At 41.7% G+C, this 17886-nt stretch overlaps 1 protein-coding gene across 1 annotated transcript in view; it reads left to right on the top strand.

Annotated features, from left to right (window-relative positions):
• The window catches only part of MGAM (maltase-glucoamylase), a 77479-nt gene that overhangs the window by 39227 nt on the left and 20366 nt on the right, over positions 1-17886 (top strand). The window contains exons 17-31 of the mRNA XM_079785993.1: positions 117-233; positions 786-940; positions 2297-2381; positions 3476-3532; positions 4014-4138; positions 7722-7810; positions 8475-8524; positions 8934-9101; positions 11053-11205; positions 11565-11765; positions 13835-13989; positions 15106-15274; positions 15513-15609; positions 16492-16604; positions 17594-17719. Coding sequence (XP_079642119.1) covers positions 117-233; positions 786-940; positions 2297-2381; positions 3476-3532; positions 4014-4138; positions 7722-7810; positions 8475-8524; positions 8934-9101; positions 11053-11205; positions 11565-11765; positions 13835-13989; positions 15106-15274; positions 15513-15609; positions 16492-16604; positions 17594-17719 — 1860 coding nt within the window. The remainder of the gene's footprint in view (positions 1-116; positions 234-785; positions 941-2296; positions 2382-3475; positions 3533-4013; positions 4139-7721; positions 7811-8474; positions 8525-8933; positions 9102-11052; positions 11206-11564; positions 11766-13834; positions 13990-15105; positions 15275-15512; positions 15610-16491; positions 16605-17593; positions 17720-17886) is intronic.

Raw genomic sequence — 17886 nt, 5'->3', positions numbered from 1 at the left:
TTCAATCACACCATATTAGTCTTCTCAGTAAGAGGTTAGCAAAGTTTAGTTGGGAGGTCCCTGGTAGAAAGCAAAGGGGGATGCACTCCCTTTGAGCTGTCTGTGTGTCCTTCCAGGTGGGTGCTGACATATGTGGCTTTGCACTGGATGCCCCTGAGGAGCTCTGCAGGCGGTGGATGCAGCTGGGAGCTTTCTACCCATTTGCCAGGAATCACAATGGCCAAGGCTACAAGGTAAGTCTCCCAGGAGATAGGATCTAAATAAACTTGGCATCCCTTATGACTGCATCTATGGGCATCTAAGGAATGTGTTGAGTCATCCTCCTACCTGGTGCTCGATCAGGCTAATTTGCACCACTGTTTGCAATCAACCAGGACCTATGATGCACCATTAAAATGCCCTGTGCCACAGCCTCTGCTATTTCTATGCTTCAGTCAAGAAAACGGCAAGTCTGTGAAGGTTTTTATCAAACCTCTGTATACTTTATCGACATTGCTCATATTGTTATGAGAATCAAATGAGGAAATGCTTCACAATTATTGAACTGGCAGTCTCTCTAGAGAGCACCCCTAAAAGACTGAGTGAAGGGAGCTGAGTTTCAAGGTGAAGAATGGCCACTTACTTGGTGAAATGATCTCTCTTTGCCCAATTGTACTGATCTGAGGCCAAGCTTCCAGGTCTTTCTGGAAGTAAACTCTCAGTTGTGATGAATGGGGTCTGGAATTATCCAGATACTTCTGTTGTGCGTGGCCAGCTGACAACTGCAACATCTTCCTTCCTTCCAGGCCCAGGATCCTGCCTCCTTTGGAGCCAACTCTCTGCTGTTGAATTCCTCCAGGCACTACCTTACCATCCGCTACACTCTACTGCCCTATCTCTACACTCTCCTTTATCGTGCTCATAGGTGGGGGGACACCGTGGCCAGGCCCCTTCTGCATGAGTAAGTCCACTTAACCCAAAGGCCTTTTGTTAATGCAACTGATGACATTGACTATATCATCATATACAAGAGTGACAATTGAAGCAATTCAAACCCAGTTGGTATTTGCAAGGCTATTGTTGCCTAGATCAGTGATGGCGAACCTATGACACGCGTGTCAGCACTGACACGCGTAGCCATTTCTGATGACACGCGGCCGCATGCCGAGGATGAAACATTTGCTGCTCCTGAGGATGAAACATTTGCGACTAGAGTCTTGGAGTTAGTTTTTTTCCTCAAAGTGACACACTATCCGAGTTATGCTCAGTTTTTTTGGCGAAGTTTGACACACCAAGCTCAAAAGGTTGCCCATCACTGGCCTAGATACTATTTAAGTATTACAGCCTGTTCTCTTTTGGGAAGGAAGCTAGACTAAGTGTCATGGGCCTGGGATCTTTGTTCTGTCACCAAGTAACTCTTTATCTTAGACAAAACATTGTAGTTCTTTTATCCTTAGTTTCTTTAATCTTAATTTAAAGGATTTAGTAGCTTGAACTTGATGATCTCTGTTGTAGCACACTACGTTCAGGCTCTAGGACTTAAGAGGCTTTCCTTATCAAAATACAGTTAATGTCCTTATGTGTCTGATATTTTAGGCCCTCAGGTGCATATCTGCTCTATTATATATTCACTAGAGGCCCGAGGCACGAAATTCGTGCAAGAGTAGGCCTTCCTTCCCCCAGCTGCTGGCACTGGCTTCCCTCTGGCACCCGGGACCTGGGCTTCCCTCTGGCATCCAGGACCCAGGTTTCCCTCTGGCCGCCGGCAGGCACCTGGGACCCGGGGCTTCCCTTGCAGCCCTGGCTTCATCCAGAAGGTCATCTGGTCTAATTAGCATATTACACTTTTATTATTATAGATTATTTGGGGTAAGTTTTTGCCATCTCCTGGAATTCTCTGTTAAAAGGCAGCTAACATAAGAGAGAAAAGGAGTAAAATTGTAAATTATCTTCTATTTTTTGTGATCAGATCCAGTTTCTTCTTGATGGTCAGCTGAACTTTTAAAATGCACAACATACTTTACTTATTTCTTCATAAGGGAGATATGGCAATTAGAATTCGGCCTTGAACCTGCCTATGCCTAGCATAGATACTGGCACAGTTACTTCTGTCTAACCAGGGGAGAGATTAGGAGGGTACATGGGCTAGAGGAAGCAGATCTCTCTGCAGGATTGGGGAGGTGCGAGTTGAATAGGCATCATAGAAAAATTTGGGGAGTTTCCCCCGGGAGAGAACCTGTGTGTTTTGGACAGGCTGAGGGGAGAGCTTCCAGGAAGCATAGGCCCACATCTCAGCAAATGTCTCTCCAATCTCCAGGTTCTATGGGGACAGCAACACTTGGGATGTGCACAAACAGTTTCTATGGGGGCCTGGCCTCCTCATCACTCCAGTTCTGGATGAGGTATGTGTTCCCATAGAGAGACACTGGTGGTGTCTGCTTCTGTCCTACAGCCCTCTCCTTGGAACCATTTCTCTAATCTTTATTCCAAACCCATTTCCAACATGTGTGGCTGAGCCAGGCTTGACGACAATGTGCTGGGGGTTGGGGATGTTGGATATCTGATACTTTCACATTTTCTTTCTTCTAGAAGTCTTTTTTTCTGACCAAGTTCTCAACCAGTGTAGAAGCATCTGCTGGCAACTCTGAGTTTAAGAATAATCCTATTTGTTGTCAGATCCTCAGAGCAGATCAGTACTTGTTCTGTGAAGTAGAGGCAGAAGGGAGTAATGACCCAGGATCACTCTAAAGTCAGTCTTGGGGTGGGGGGGAGAGGGTGCACACAGGGTATAGGAGGTGAATGGGGAAGGGGTGTACATCTGTAATAATTCTAACAATAAAGATAAATTTAAAAAATAAAGTTAGGCTGATCAAGGTGAGATTGTTGCCTGTGCCACTTAATACCAATGTGATCTAGGTATAAGTCATCATGCTAGTTCCTTAGCTGTAAAGGTGAGATAATAATAATCCCCATCACTGGGGACTATTGTGAAGTGTGAATGAGATAACCAATGTAAAGCTGGAATTTTCACCACATGTTTCAATATTGTAATTATTCTTAATGTGGTTCCACTTAGGATTTTTTGTTGTTGTTGCTAAGTTATTACCTTTATTATTTCCATTAGAAGAAAGGCATGATTCAATAACAAGGCCAAGAAATGTCATTTAATGCACTCTCAATATATGGTAAAGAAGTTCCCTAGGGCAGTGGTCGACAAACTCATTAGTCAACAGAGCCAAATATCAACAGTACAACGATTGAAATCTCTTTTGAGAGTCAAATATTTTAAACTTAAACTTCTTCTAATGCCACTTCTTCAAAATAGACTCGCCCAGGCCGTGGTATTTTGTGGAAGAGCCACACTCAAGGGGCCAAAGAGCCGCATGTGGCTCGCGAGCCGCAGTTTGCCGACCATGACCCTAGGGAATGCTAGGATATGTATTTGATCCCTTTCAGAGGCTGGGCCATGAAGAAGTATATTTTGTTTTCATTTCAGGGTGCAGAAAAAGTGATGGCCTATGTGCCTGATGCTGTCTGGTATGATTATGAGACTGTAAGTAGCACTGACTTTTCTTAAACTCTTCAAGACCACAGCAGTAGCTGTGTAGACAAGAGAGGGGTGTTTCTGTAGTGTCTTCCATAATTTCAGCCGAGTCAATGAAATGAGCCTAAGTCACTTAATGTCAGTCATGATGAAATTCGATAAAGACTCAAGTAGAATGTCTCATGGACAAATGCTGGAGGGGCCAATGGACAATTTGAGCTTGGTCATGAGTTAGAACTATTCGTTCATATAATATATATCAAGTAGCCTCAGCATGTAGATGCCTCAACCAGTGTAGAAGCCCCTAAAACCCAATTGATGACAAAACCTGTTGTTCTTGACTTTGCCCCTTCTCTTGTTTGATTGTCCAACTAGACAGTAATTCAACTAGGTGGTAAAGGGGAGAGCCATAGATAATTCAGCACAGGGATGAAAGCTGGAGGTGAATGTCCCATCATGCCAATGTGATTGGTTTGTCTTCTTGCTTCAGGGGAGCCAAATAAGATGGAGAAAGCAGAAAGTGGAAATGCAACTTCCTGGAGACAAAATTGGACTTCACCTTCGAGGAGGCTACATCTTCCCCATCCAACAGCCAGCCACAACGACTGTTACCAGGTACAGCATGGCTGAGTTTCCTTTAAGGGGCAGGTTGACAAAACTGGTCATTTCTTTGCCCATCTGTTCCCATGCAGAAGATGCTGACACATCATGTTGAGGATGAGAAGTGGGGAGGAAGACGCTCTAGTGTGTGTGGTATATGTATGTGTGATTGGTCATTAAACTCTGCCCCTAGACCTTTTCTTAGGAAGCTGTGATTTAGAACTGCATCCAGATAGATTTTGAAAGACCTTAAACCCTGATCTTCCTGAACCCCTTTGAGAGGGAATATTTTTTTAAAAAATCATCTAGCCAGTCATTCTGTAGGTTTTAATTGATATTTCCAAAGTGAATATCTCAACCAGTTGCTCCCCTGCTTAGAGCAAATTCTTTCATTAGTAGGGCATTCAAGGCTAGTCACAATCTGGTTCCAAGTTACTTAATAAATGTGCCTCTGGGTGCACATTAGCACATACCTGTAGACCACCATCCTGAAAATCTTTCTATTCTCCAAACATACCCTTCTATTTTCCTGAATTTGGGCTTAAGCACTTATTATCTTTTCCAACATTCTTTGCCTGGTATGTTCTTTTTTTTTTTTTTTCTCCAAATTAAATGTATTGGGTGACATTGGTTAATAAAATTATATAGGTTTTAAATGTACCACTCTTTGATACATCATCTGTATATTGTATTGTGTGTTCACAACCCCAAGTCAAATTTTCCATCACCATACATTTGACCCACTCTACCCTTCATAACCTCTTCCACCCCCTTTCCTCTGGGAACCACTATAGTGTTGTCTGTGTCTGTGAGTTTTTGTTTGTCTTGTGTGTTCACTTGTTGTTTTCAGTTTTATATCCCACATTTGAGTGAAATCATATAATTCTTGACTTTTTCTATCTGACTTATTTCACTTAGCATGATATTTTCAAGATCCCAACATTCTTTGTCTGGTGTGTTCTTAATAATCCTTCAAATTAAACTCAGATTTTATCTGCAGGAAATGTTTCCCAACTCTTCCAGCAAAGGGAGTGCTGCCACTTCCAATTTTCTGGTCATGTTATACTTTTTTGTTGTTTAGCTGATTTTTTTTCCTTTCCTCCTTAATATTGTTAAATATGCCAATAATAGTTATTTTATACTTTTTACCTGAAAATCCAATTATTTAAAGTCCTTAGTGGAATCAAAATCAATAGTTGTTTTTGCCAACTTTCTTTTATGCTGGCATATTATCTTGTATGATTAGTAGTTTTTTGTTTTTCAAATGTGATCTTAAAGTTCCAAATGTGGGTCTCATTCTTCTAGAGATGATTTGCTTTATCTTCGATTGCAAGCCAAGACTGCTGTCCTGGATCACATTAGCTCCCTGCAGGGACCATGTGTTATATTTTATCTAGGACCAAGTAATATTTTAGTGGGTGGGTCCTTCAGAATGTCTGGTGTCCTCCAGAATATCTAATCTGCCACACTACTAGAAGTGTCATTTTGGATTCGTATAAGTATTTTAACTTTTGTGTCACACTGTGAGGTCAGTGAGGGATGCAACAGAAAATTGGGAGGTAGACTATGTCCATCTATTTCACCAACTTACTGAGTAGTGTTTTGTGTTTCTTATTCATAATTATAAAGCAGATAATTGGAAGTTATCAAAACAAACTAATTATCCGAATATATAAAATCCTTGGCTCTGTCACGACCTGAGGCTTAACCAATTGGGAGTCAGTCCTGCAGTCAGCGCTGGGTTGCCATGGTGACCCAGCACTGACTGCTGTGGCTGCAGGCGAGGTGACCCAGCACTGACTGCTCAGGGGGCTGCAAATCAGGCCCAGAAAGAGGCCTGAAGAGAGAAGCAGGGTCAGATCCATACCCTCTGTGGCAGCTGTTGATCAGCACTTGCCTCTCTCTTTCTCTCCAGCAGCTGCGCCTCCATTTCTCTCCAGGCCTCCACTGGGGCTGCTGATCAACCCCGCCTTTCTGATTAAGCCCCATTGATAGGCCCAGAGATGCTGACTGGCATAGAAACCGACCAATTAGAATCAAATCTGGGTGAACTGTGATGAGCCAATGGCTGCCTAGGAGGCAGAGCTTTTGACACTGACTGGCATAGAAACCGACCAATGAGAACCAAATCTGGGTGAACTGTGAGGAGCCAATGGCTTGCCTAAGAAGTGGAGCTTTTGACGCTGACTGGCATAGAAACTGACCAATCAGAACCAAGTTGGCCAGCAGAGGAGAGAAGTTGAAGGCAAGATCAGGCCTGCAGGGGAGGGCAGTTGGGGGCAACCAGGCCAGCAAGGAAGGGCAGTTGGGGGTGAGATCAGACTTGTAGGGGAGGGCAGTTGGGGGCAACCAGGCCAGCAGGGGAAGGCAGTTGGGGGGACCAGGCCTGCAGGGGAGGGCAGTTGGGAGGGACCAGGCTTGCAGGGGAGGGCAGTTGGGGGCAACCAGGCCAGCAGGGAAGGGCAGTTGGGGGCCATCAGACCAGCAGAGGAGGGCAGTTGGGAGGGACCAGGCTTGCAGGGGAGGGCAGTTGGGGGTGACCAGGCCAGCAGGGGAGGGCAGTTGGGGGCAACCAGGCCAGCAGGGAAGGGCAGTTGGGGAGACCAGACCAGCAGGGAAGGGCAGTTGGGGGCAACCAGGCCAGCAGGGAAGGGCAGTTGGGGGCCATCAGACCAGCAGAGGAGGGCAGTTGGGAGGGACCAGGCTTGCAGGGGAGGGCAGTTGGGGGCCATCAGGCCAGCATGGGAGGGCAGTTGGGGGCAAGATCAGGCCAGCAAGGGAGGGCAATTGGGGGTGAGATCAGGCCAGCAGCGGAGGGCAGTTGGGGGCGATTGGGCTGGTAGGGGAGCAGTTAGGTGTTAATCAGGCTGGCAGGGGAGCAGTTAGGGGGTGATCAGGCTGTCAGGCAGAAGCAGTTAGGGGCAATCAGGCAGGCAGGCAGGCTAGCAGTTAGGAGACAGCAGTCCTGGATTGTGAGAGGGATGTCTGACTGCCTGTGGGATCAGGCCTAAACCGGCAGTCGGACATCCCCCAAGGGGTCCCAGATTGGAGAGGATGCAGGCTGAGTGAGGGACACCCCTCCCCAGTGCACAAATTTTGTGCACCAGGCCTCTAGTAAATAATAAAATTAGGAAAGGTGTCATTTTATAGATAGACCTTACTGTGTTTTATTGCTTTCTGAGTCAAAATGGTTCTCTGGCAGGGAAAAAATATATCCCCCAGCCACAGTTAATACTTCTTCTGCATTGTAACATCTCCTAAGTGATTAGGCTGAACCAGTTATTGTCTAGGATTGTTCTGTTTTCTAATAGTTTGTATTCTAAATAATAGTTGCATCGGTAGTTTTTATTATAGTTACCATGTGATTCTGGTGCTTAAATTTTTTGCCTTCCACATAGGTGTTTATTGCTAATGTTTGGGGCAATGATTCTAGAGAAAGATGCAACTGTTGATTTTGTTTTTGTGCCTGAAGAAAAGCAGAGCAATCTGATGCCAGGATCCTTTTCCATCTGAATCTGACAGTGTTATCCTCAGTTTATTTGACAAAATTCTTTGAGTTTTAAGTCTTTGTCTCTTATATAAATATCTTCTCCTACAGTCGACGGAACCCTCTTGGTCTTATCATTGCCCTAGATGACAACAAAGAAGCAAGAGGCGAACTTTTCTGGGACGATGGGGAAACGAAAGGTGAGCATTGTCATGACAATGTCACTATTTATGAACCTGCATCTTTGAGCTACCCCTCTGGTCATTCAGCTGGGGGAGATATCTCACCAGGCACAGTAGCATTCACCATTGAAGAGAAGAGTTTTGTTTTAGTAGCACTGTTTATGGGTAGTGGTAGGTGGACCACTGATGGAGGAAAAACATATTTCTACCTCATATAATTCTCCCATTAGCCAGCAATATTCATAGGCTCTCATTTAATTGTCAATGGGAACCTGGAAGAGATGTTTTAAGACCATTCCTGCCATTTAATGTAGACACCTTCCCCCAAAATACTACTGAACAAATGTCGATTGTATGAAAAACATAACCAGTGAAAAGGCAGTGAAAATCTAGCTACGTGTCTATATCTAGTTTCTTAGCACATTTTTCTGTTTCCAATATACTAATGACTCTTGTCGCTTGAACTTAGGAAATAGACTCACTTGAGGCATATTCCTTGGAAGCCCCCGAAAGGGAACCTTTTCAAGGTTAAAGGAAAAGGGAAAACAGTGGCTTGGCCTGGGAGACTCTGTCTATAATCTTGTTCTTCTGAAGATGTAGCAACAGTTTTTACAGCCAGAGTAAAAACTGTTCTCCTGTGCTGGGCAGATCAGAGTCTGACTCGTCTTTCTCTCACTTTCAGATACTGTGGCCAATAATGTTTATCTCTTATGTGAGTTTTCCGTCACCCGAGTAAGTAGCATATTTTTGTGAATCTTAAGTGTGGGCTTTTGTTGGTCCACAAGACTCATGTGTGTTTGTGTAGTATGTGTGTAATTATATTTGTAGTTTCATATGCATTTATGGTATAGGTGAGCACATTCTCCTAATAACTGAATCAACCATGTTGGTTAGAAGGAGGCAATGAAATGAATAAATCAAAGGAGTCAGTTTTTTTAATTGTAGTTATTAAATCTCTCTCTCTCTCTCTCTCTCTGCTCAGGGAATATCAAAATACATTTGTACTAATGAAGTACAAATGAGTAGAGACAGCTAAGAGGCATTCAAACCTGTTTTGGGTATCTGATCTAGGATGGAATATTTGAGTGACTTGAGAAACTGTGTTTTATAGTTAGATTTTTGTGCTTAAATTGTTTTGCAGAACCGCTTGGATGTGAAGATTTTGCAGTCAACCTACAAAGACCCTAATAATTTAGCATTTAAAGAGATTAAAATCCTTGGGACCCAAAAACCTAACAACATTACAGTGAAACACAACGGTGTACCAAGTCAGGTTTCTCCTAACGTCACTTATGATCCTAACCGCCAGGTAAAAATCCCTTTGGTTGAGACAGTTTATCCAAGAATTCTTCACAGCTCATGGTGTTCCTTTTTACCAAGGTTGCATGGGTCCTGAATGACCAAAGTACACTGAGGCCTGGAGTGGAAAGTCAGAGGGTTAGGAGAGAAAAAAAATGAGGAGTGGGCTAGCACTAGAATGAATGAGGGAGTTGCTGGGAAATGGGCAAATAGTCTTTTTATCCTTACTCCCCCACTGGCCCCAGTCTTCTGTTCTTTCTGGGACAGAAGAAGAAGTGTGGGTAACAGAAATGGAAGAAAAGTAGATCTGAAAGCTGCTGGCTGATGCTAGAAAGGTAAAGAAGGGAGGAGGGGTCCCCATTAATAAAAAATCTGAAGAGAGTTTTTTTTTAAACTGTATTGAGATATACTAGTATAAATTCTCACTACAACACATACATTTTTAGAAAAAATTTTAAGTCATAGAATTTGACAAGCCTTGGCTACTTATTTGGTTAGATGATAACAATAAAATAACTTTTCATCAGTTGCGATATGATGCTCCTGAGTAGGTTGTAATCCGTTCCTCTGATATTTTAACATTATGAGGGACCCTCTCCTCAAATACTTCTTACTACAGGTATGATCTGGGATTGGAAGCTACTGGGTTAGCATGGTTTCTTAGGGAACTTCCAAATTTGGAGAAAATAAATAAATTTAGTTTTCTACTATAATGATTTATCAGTGACATTTGACATTTTGTCCGGATGATATACATTGAGGATGCATACATCATAAAGTTAGAAGTAGTATTACATTTTTGTTGATGAGTACAGCAAAGTACAAGCCATTTGACAGATTCACATATGAAAACAAATTCAATATATGTTCGTTAAATAGATTAATTAATGTAAGACCAAAGGGACTCTAACTGTTTCAATTTGAGTTGTGGGGAGACACAATTATACATATGAAACTATTGGGAAGGGGACAGGCAACCCAAACCAACATATGGAAAGTGTTAACTTATTCTAATTCAGTGCTCAAAGCTTAGTGGAATATTGAACAAAGTCCTTGCAGAATATAGGGCTGGAGCCGGACTTTGAAAGACAATGCATCAGCTAGAGATTCATTTGGCTGCAAGTGACAGGAGACTCAGCCAAATGGTGGTTTAAACAAATTTGATTTTTTTTCCGTATGCAATAAGAACTTTAGAAAGAGGTCAGTTGCTGGCATTGATTCAGTGGCTCAAGGTTGTCAGGGTTGAGATTTTTTCTTCTCTTGTGATTGGAAGTACCTCCTTCTTAAATTCTAGTCACTATGGCCTTGCTTTAGTATGAATAAAAAGAGGAAACAGGGAAGAAAGAAGCAGGCCCTTAAATCAAGAAACAAAAGCTTGGCTTGAAATTTACCCATTCATGGCCACAGCTGTGTTACATGGATTAAATTTTTAATTCTTAAGTGGGAACTTTAGTATTCTAAACTGAAATAGTAAGAGGATAACTTTTTATAGGGCAGGCAACTAGCAGTGTATTCCATAGACGAGCATTTGTGGGGATAAAGCATTCAAGGCTGAGATGTCAGAATGAGCCAATCTAAGGAAGGCCTTGTATTGGTAAGAGATTAGCCTTTCATTAGTTTAATGAAAGGGGAAGTGCAGAAGCGAGCCGTCCTGACAAAACAAGGAAGAGGAAGCAGGTGAGAAGGAAAGAAAGGAGTGAGTACAGAAGATTTTATTCTACCAAATTCTTTTCAAAATGTTATATACAAGATTGACATAGAGTTATGACATCTGCCCTGTTGCCATTGGGCAGCTCCTGCCCCCACTCCCCATAGAGTTCTCTCCATTGAGGCTTCAGTGGTATGTCACTTGGATTATTCAGTCTGGTATGATTTCTATTCCTCTCCCCAAAGAATTTTCAGATTTTGCAAGGCCTGTTGTCCTGAGAGTAAATTTCCTTCTCACTTCCCCATTCCCACAGGTTGCCCTTATCACAGGGCTTGATCTTGTCCTGGGAGAAGCATACACTGTGGAATGGGACCTGATAGTGGAGGATGCAGAAAAAATAGACTGTTATCCTGATCAGGATGGTGCTTCTAAAGAAAACTGTATTGCCCGTGGCTGTGCCTGGGAGGTAAAAATGCTGATGATGTTATCATGATTAAATTTCTCTACCCTTAACCTACAATTTCATGAGCATAGCACCAGTACAGTACCTATGTGATTACTTAAAATCCACAGAAAGAAAGGACTTCCAAAGGAAACTGGGTTTTTATCTGGATATGAAGAGTACGTAGGGACAGGAATGAAAATTATTTTTTAAAAAATATGTTACATGGAGACCAGGAATTTAAACTTGTATCACAACCAAAGAGCACATAGGGAAATAAGTGATAGTCTGGTTGTATCTCCCTGTAAATTACCTTTTCCAGCCCCTCTGTATTTGATAATCCCAGGACCACATGCTGAGCTGACTTTGGCTTTACTTCTCAGGAAACCACTTCCCCAGGAGTCCCTTTTTGCTATTTCACCAATGATCTATATTCTGTTGATGATGTTCAGTATGACTCACATGGAGCCACAGCTGTCATCTCCTTAAAGTCTTCTCTTTACGCCAACGCTTTGCCCTCAACACCCGTGAACACCCTCCGTGTGAATGTGACCTACCACAAGAATGACATGCTGCAGTTTAAGGTACGTGTTCACAGACTGTGTATCAGGTGCTGACTAGCACTTTTCAATTCCATCGGTTTTTGCTAGTCAAGGTTACAGAACCCTAAAATAAGTTCACTCTTCTAAGTTAACAATGCTATCTTATACTAGGTCATTATCCTAAGAGCAGTGAGAAACCAGTGATGGCACAGGGAAACCTGTTCTAATTTGCATTTTGAAAAGATTGCTGTGTCTACTGAAGGGACAAGAGTGGAAAGGAAAGACAACCTAGGAGGTTACCAGTTAGGTAATCCAGATGAGGACTGGAGCTTGGTCATAGTACAGGAAGGAGATGGGGAACAGTGGACATCTTTGAGAGATGAGAAGGTAGTGTTACAGGATCTGGTGATGATTGCAAGTAGGTAATGACAAGAGGGAAGAACCAAGAATGATTACCATGTTGCTAGCCTGCATCTCTATATGGAGTATGGCAATATTAACCATAGTGGAAACACTGAAAAGGTTTGAGCTTGGGCAAAATTGGATGATGAGTTCAGTTTTGGATATTGAATTTGGAATATCTGAAATAGCCATGAAAATGAAGTGATCTCTCTTTTCTATGATTTATTACATCTAAAGACTAGTGATGGACTATTTTATGTATATTTCTATATTGAATTGTGAGTGTCTGAAAGACAGGAAATTGTCCTTTTATCTTTGTGTTCCTAAAATCTAACACCGAGCCCGGTAGGTAGTTAGCACTTAGATGTTCATTGAGAGAATAAATGAAAAACATCAGGCTTCACCTGACAGGCTGTTCACAATCTAATATCAACCTGGCCTATGAGTTCTTGTACATCTTATAATATAAGGGCGAGGCTCTTATATTCCTGTCCTCACCATAGACCTGATGGCGTGTGATAGGCACCTAATGGGTTTCAAATAAATGAACTTGCTTAAGTTTCCAGCTTTAACTCTTTGCCAGTCTACTTCCTGATCACACAATAACTTTCTCCAAAATATTTGCCTCTTTCTGACCCTGCTTTAATACTCAGTGCCTTTGCACTTATTTCTCTACCAGAAATGACTTGATCTCCTTTATGTGCTGGGTTAATGGCTATAAAGCTTTTAAGACTCAGTCTGTATTTTCCCTGTGAAATCTGCTCAGTCTCCCCGAAAATGTTAGGTATTTCCTTCCTTCCAGTGTCACAACACTTCTGAAAAGCTCTACATTAGCATATTATCACCCAAGTGTTGTGGGTACATCTCTTTTACCTTCCACTAGCATGTGAATTTCTTTCTTTCTTTTTTCAAATTTATCTTTATTGTTGAAAGAATTACAGACATCTCCCTTTTTTACCCCATTGACCCCCTTCACTCCTTCCTGCCCCCTGTCCCCCGCCTTCACCACACTATTGTCTGCATCCATGGATTATGCATATATGTATATATGTTCTTTGATTAACCTCTTCCTCCCCATTTCCCTCTGAGATTCTTCACTCTGTTCCATGTCTCTGAATCTATTTTGTTCATCAGTTTATTTTGTTCATTAGATCCCATATCATTATAAGTGAGATCATGTGAAATGGTCTTTCTCTTACTGGCTTAGCATGTGAATTTCTTAAAAAAATAATGTGTCTTATGCGTTTTAGTTATTCCTATAGTATAAGCGGGACTATATTAGATACCCAGTGAATCAATTTTTAGCGAGGATATCTGTTTTATTTAACCAAGTAGAGTTTATATTTTTTGGGGGTGGTTCAATTCAGAAAAGTTTTCAGGTATTCACATAGACTCATACCCCTACACATAAACTAATAAATAATATATTAATAAACCCCATTGATTCTAGACTGATTTTCCAGGATAACACCAATGTCAAAGTGAATGTGTTATTGTAATAGAAGCCTTAAGTGAGATATGACAGACTAAAAAAAAAAAGGTTAAATCTGACATGGTTCTTTCATATGTTAATAAAATCCAGAGTATTATGAGCTTAGAGACAAAGAAATATAGCATTCAGACTCTTTGTCAAGGTCATCAAGGTTTTGCTAAGGTTATGGGCTTTAAGGGCGCTATAGTTACCTAAAGTCAATTTTCTCTTTCCCTAGATTTACGATCCCAACAACAATCGGTATGAAGTCCCAGTCCCTCTCAATATACCCACGGTTCCATCCAGCACCCCTGAGAGTCAACTCTATAATGTCTTCATTAAGAAGAATCCATTTGGGATTGAAATTCGACGCAGGAGTACAGGCACTGTGATGTAAATGGCTCCTAATCTGATTTGGAATTGATGGTTACCTGCACATTCATTGCTCAGTCCATTATCCTTGGAGATATCCTGCTCAAAGCATCAGACTACCCATTTCCAGTTTCATGAATCAGTTATTTCCTTTGGGTCTGTTCTTAGGAGAAAGCCCTCTGGAAATAATTACAGAGGCAGTTGCATGCACTTAGGCATTCATTCAACAAATGTTTATGGAGTGCCTTTATATTTTGTGGTTATAGAAGATAAGGTCTTTCTTTTTATGACAAAAAATAATAAGTAAATCACAAAGATAATTCAAGTTAAAATATAAATAAAGAGGTTTGGATAGTGACAACTGCTATGTAGGAAAAGTACAGGATGATTGAGGGTTGTAGGAGGTTACTGCTTTGGGTACTGTGGTCAGAGTGGATCTCTCCAAGGAGGTGATATTGGAAAAAGGACCTGGGTGAGGAGAAGGAGCCACCCACATGGAAATCGGAGGGGTGGGGAAGAACAATTTAGACAGATGGGCTGGAGTGTACACAGGCCATGAAACAGGAGTAAACTTGGCATATTAGGGGGGAAACGTCCAATATGGTTGGAGCAACTTAGTAGGTAGGGAGGTAAGTGATGGGAAATGAAGCTGGAGTTTATGTGGGTTTCAGATTAGGTATGCCCTTGAAGACTTCATAAAATCTTGTAATGGAAATCGCTGAAGAACTGTAAATAGGGGAGTGACGTGATGTGAGATACTTTGAAAAAATTCACTGTGGATGCTTCGTAGCAAATGTGGTCTGTAGGGAGCAGGAGTGGAAGCTGAGGTTGGTATGGAACCATAGCAACTGAGTTGGAGAATGCTATTGGATAGGCATTCTGAAAGAAGAACTGAAGGGAGGTAGTGATAGGGGAAAATAAAGAATGAAGCTTGCTCCTGGGCTTTTAGCAAAGGCATCTATGATTATTTTAATCAAGTAGATTTTGGTTTGGTTTGGTTTGGTTTGGTTTGGGAGATTAACAGGGTTCTGGGTGGGAGAGGAGGGAATCAAGAGTTTGGTTGTTCTTGAAAAATTAGCTGCTTGAAGCCAATAGAACAGCCCATTTCTTTCCCAAATATACTCTTTTGTGTTGCAGTTGGGACTCTCAGCTTCTTGGCTTCACCTTCAATGACATGTTCATCCGCATCTCCACTCGCCTTCCCTCCCGGTATCTTTATGGCTTTGGAGAAAATGAGCACAAAACCTATCGGAGAGACTTGAATTGGCACACATGGGGGATGTTTTCCCGAGACGAGCCCCCAGGGGTAAGGGCAGAGTTTTGGGATCTGGGTTTCTGCACCTCTCCACCCACATGTGTACACTTCATGTTTCATCTTCCCAGACTCAACTTGGATGGTCACATTCTATTTTTAGGCAAATGGACCAATTCCAGGCTCCTTTGTTTCTTATACATTTTATTTATTTCAGAGAAGACTAGACACACCTTACCAATCAATATTTGTTGAGTTTCTTTTTTAGCCACCTCTTCCCACTTTTTTCCAGTACAAGAAGAATTCCTATGGAGTCCAACCCTACTACATGGGACTGGAAGAGGATGGAAGTGCCCATGGAGTGCTTCTGCTAAACAGCAATGCCATGGGTAAGATCATGCCAGCATTTCACCTTATTTTTGTGAACCAGTCATTCTTGAGGAAGTTTAGAATGTGTTTGACCTAGCTGCCCCGAAGTCAAAATCGTTATCATGTGACCAGTTTTGTTTCCTCTTAGCCTTTCTATTTTGCCTTTTTGTTTATTTTCAGCTCAGTAATATGTGTTAACAAGAATTAACTAAACTCTTATTTGGCAAAAGTCATGTAAGAAGGGATAGCAACACTAAGCAAGTCCCAAATATCCCTGAGGTCAGCTAGTGGAAGCCATCTGTGTAATTGAATTAGTGAAGAAGCTATGGGTAGAGCACTCTCTCTGGGCGTATGAAGATGTGAAGAAAATTTATACTGTATATACTGAAAAAATTTATACTGAAAATTTATACTGTATGTTGGAAAGAGGTGGGAAAAGTAGGAGGTGGAGGGGAAAGCATGCATGTAAAAAGTGGTGAAATCTGAATAAGGTCTATATCTGAGTTAATAGTATTATGTCTATGTCAGTTTCCTGGTTTTGACAATGTACAATGGTTATGTAAGATATTATTATTGGGGAAAACGGGGGGAAGCCTATAAGGGAATACTTGGTACTATTTTTGCAACTTATAAGTCATAAACTCTTCTAAAATAAAATTACAATAATTTAAAAGGGCAGAATGACAAAACATATAATAAGATATTAAAGAACACCAAAGAGAAAAAAATCCAGAGATAGGACCCTGTAGACTTTCTCTTAACTTCTTCAGTGCTGTGTAAATATAGTACAAGTACTTTCTCACAATATAGAGGCATCGGAAAAGGGAGAAGTTATGCATTTCAGGGGATAGTTCGTCACATGGAAGGTTTTCAGATTGACTTGTACTTTCCTACATTTTCAGATGTGACATTCCAACCCCTGCCTGCCTTGACATACCGTACCACAGGAGGAATTCTGGACTTTTATGTGGTTTTGGGGCCAACTCCAGAGCTTGTCACTCAGCAGTACACTGAGGTAGGAGGGAATTCTATTGGTTACCAAGTATTTAAACAGTATATTTTGTGTTCCAAAACCTACATTCATTAGTATAGTTCTCAGATAATAACTGGGCTTATTGGTCTTACTGGGAGACAGATTATAAAATAAATAAAAATATATACATCCCAATAATCATTAAATTCATAGCCTCTCAAAGCATTGCAGAGCAGTAGAATTAATAATTCTAGGGGTGGTTGGGGAGGTGGCAATAGTGGTAGTGATGGTGATGTGATGATGTTGGTGATGATGATGATGCTGGTGCTGGTGCTGGTGATATGATGGTGATGGTAGTGTACAGGTGGTGGTGATGGTGGTTGTGAGTGATGGTGGTGGTGAATGTGATGGTGTTGATGATGGTGGTGGTGTGATGTGATGGTGATGGTAGTGTAGTGGTGGTGAAGGTGGTCATAGTGGTAATGACAGTTGTTTTGGCAGCAGCAACAAACATATATAAAACTAACTGTATGTCATTGATATGTGTCAGAACAGTTTACAATGATGTATTAACTCATTCAGTCCTCAAAAAAAAAAAATACAAAAAGAAAAAACAACCAACAACAACACTGAAGCAAATACTATTTTTATCCCCAATTTAAAAGTGAAGAAACTGATGCACAAGAGGTTATTTAATGTTTGCCCAGGGTCACATAGTCAGCAGGGATTGGAACCGGTATGATGACCTCGGCATTTTGCCTCTGGATTATGTGTTCTTAACCAGTAAGCTAGACTGCTCCTAGGAATCAGAGTAAGATCAAATTTTCCAAAATTCCTGGTCAGGAAGGTCCAGTCTAGCAGCAGGCTTTCTCCAAGGTACCCCAGTGGCTGTGCATCTTCTCAGTTTCTTTCTGGATTTGAATTTGTTGATCGTCTAACTTGGGGCACTGGAAAAATATTATTCTTATTACTTCGTGTACAAGTTCAATTCAGAGTCTTCTTAAAAACTAACATTTTCTGTCTGTTTTTAGTTGATTGGTCGGCCAGTGATGGTTCCTTACTGGTCCTTGGGATTTCAGCTGTGTCGCTATGGATACCAGAACGACTCTGAGATTGCCAGCTTGTATGATGAGATGGTGGCTGCCCAGATCCCCTATGTACGTTCTCAGTCTGTGGTGTACTTGCTCTGGGTCCTCACAGCCAACCCCAATTGTCTCTGTATCTGGATTCATTTGCCTTATTTTTATGGGGTTCTGTAAAGTTACAAGGTGCTTTCTCATACATCACACTGAGCCTCACCCCAACCCAGTAATACAGGTGGGGA

Source organism: Cnephaeus nilssonii, assembly GCF_951640355.1.
Source record: "Cnephaeus nilssonii genome assembly, chromosome: 12".
Classification (NCBI taxonomy): domain Eukaryota; kingdom Metazoa; phylum Chordata; class Mammalia; order Chiroptera; family Vespertilionidae; genus Cnephaeus; species Cnephaeus nilssonii.
Note: the sequence above shows the minus strand (reverse complement) of the source record. Positions and strands in the feature narration are given on the sequence as shown.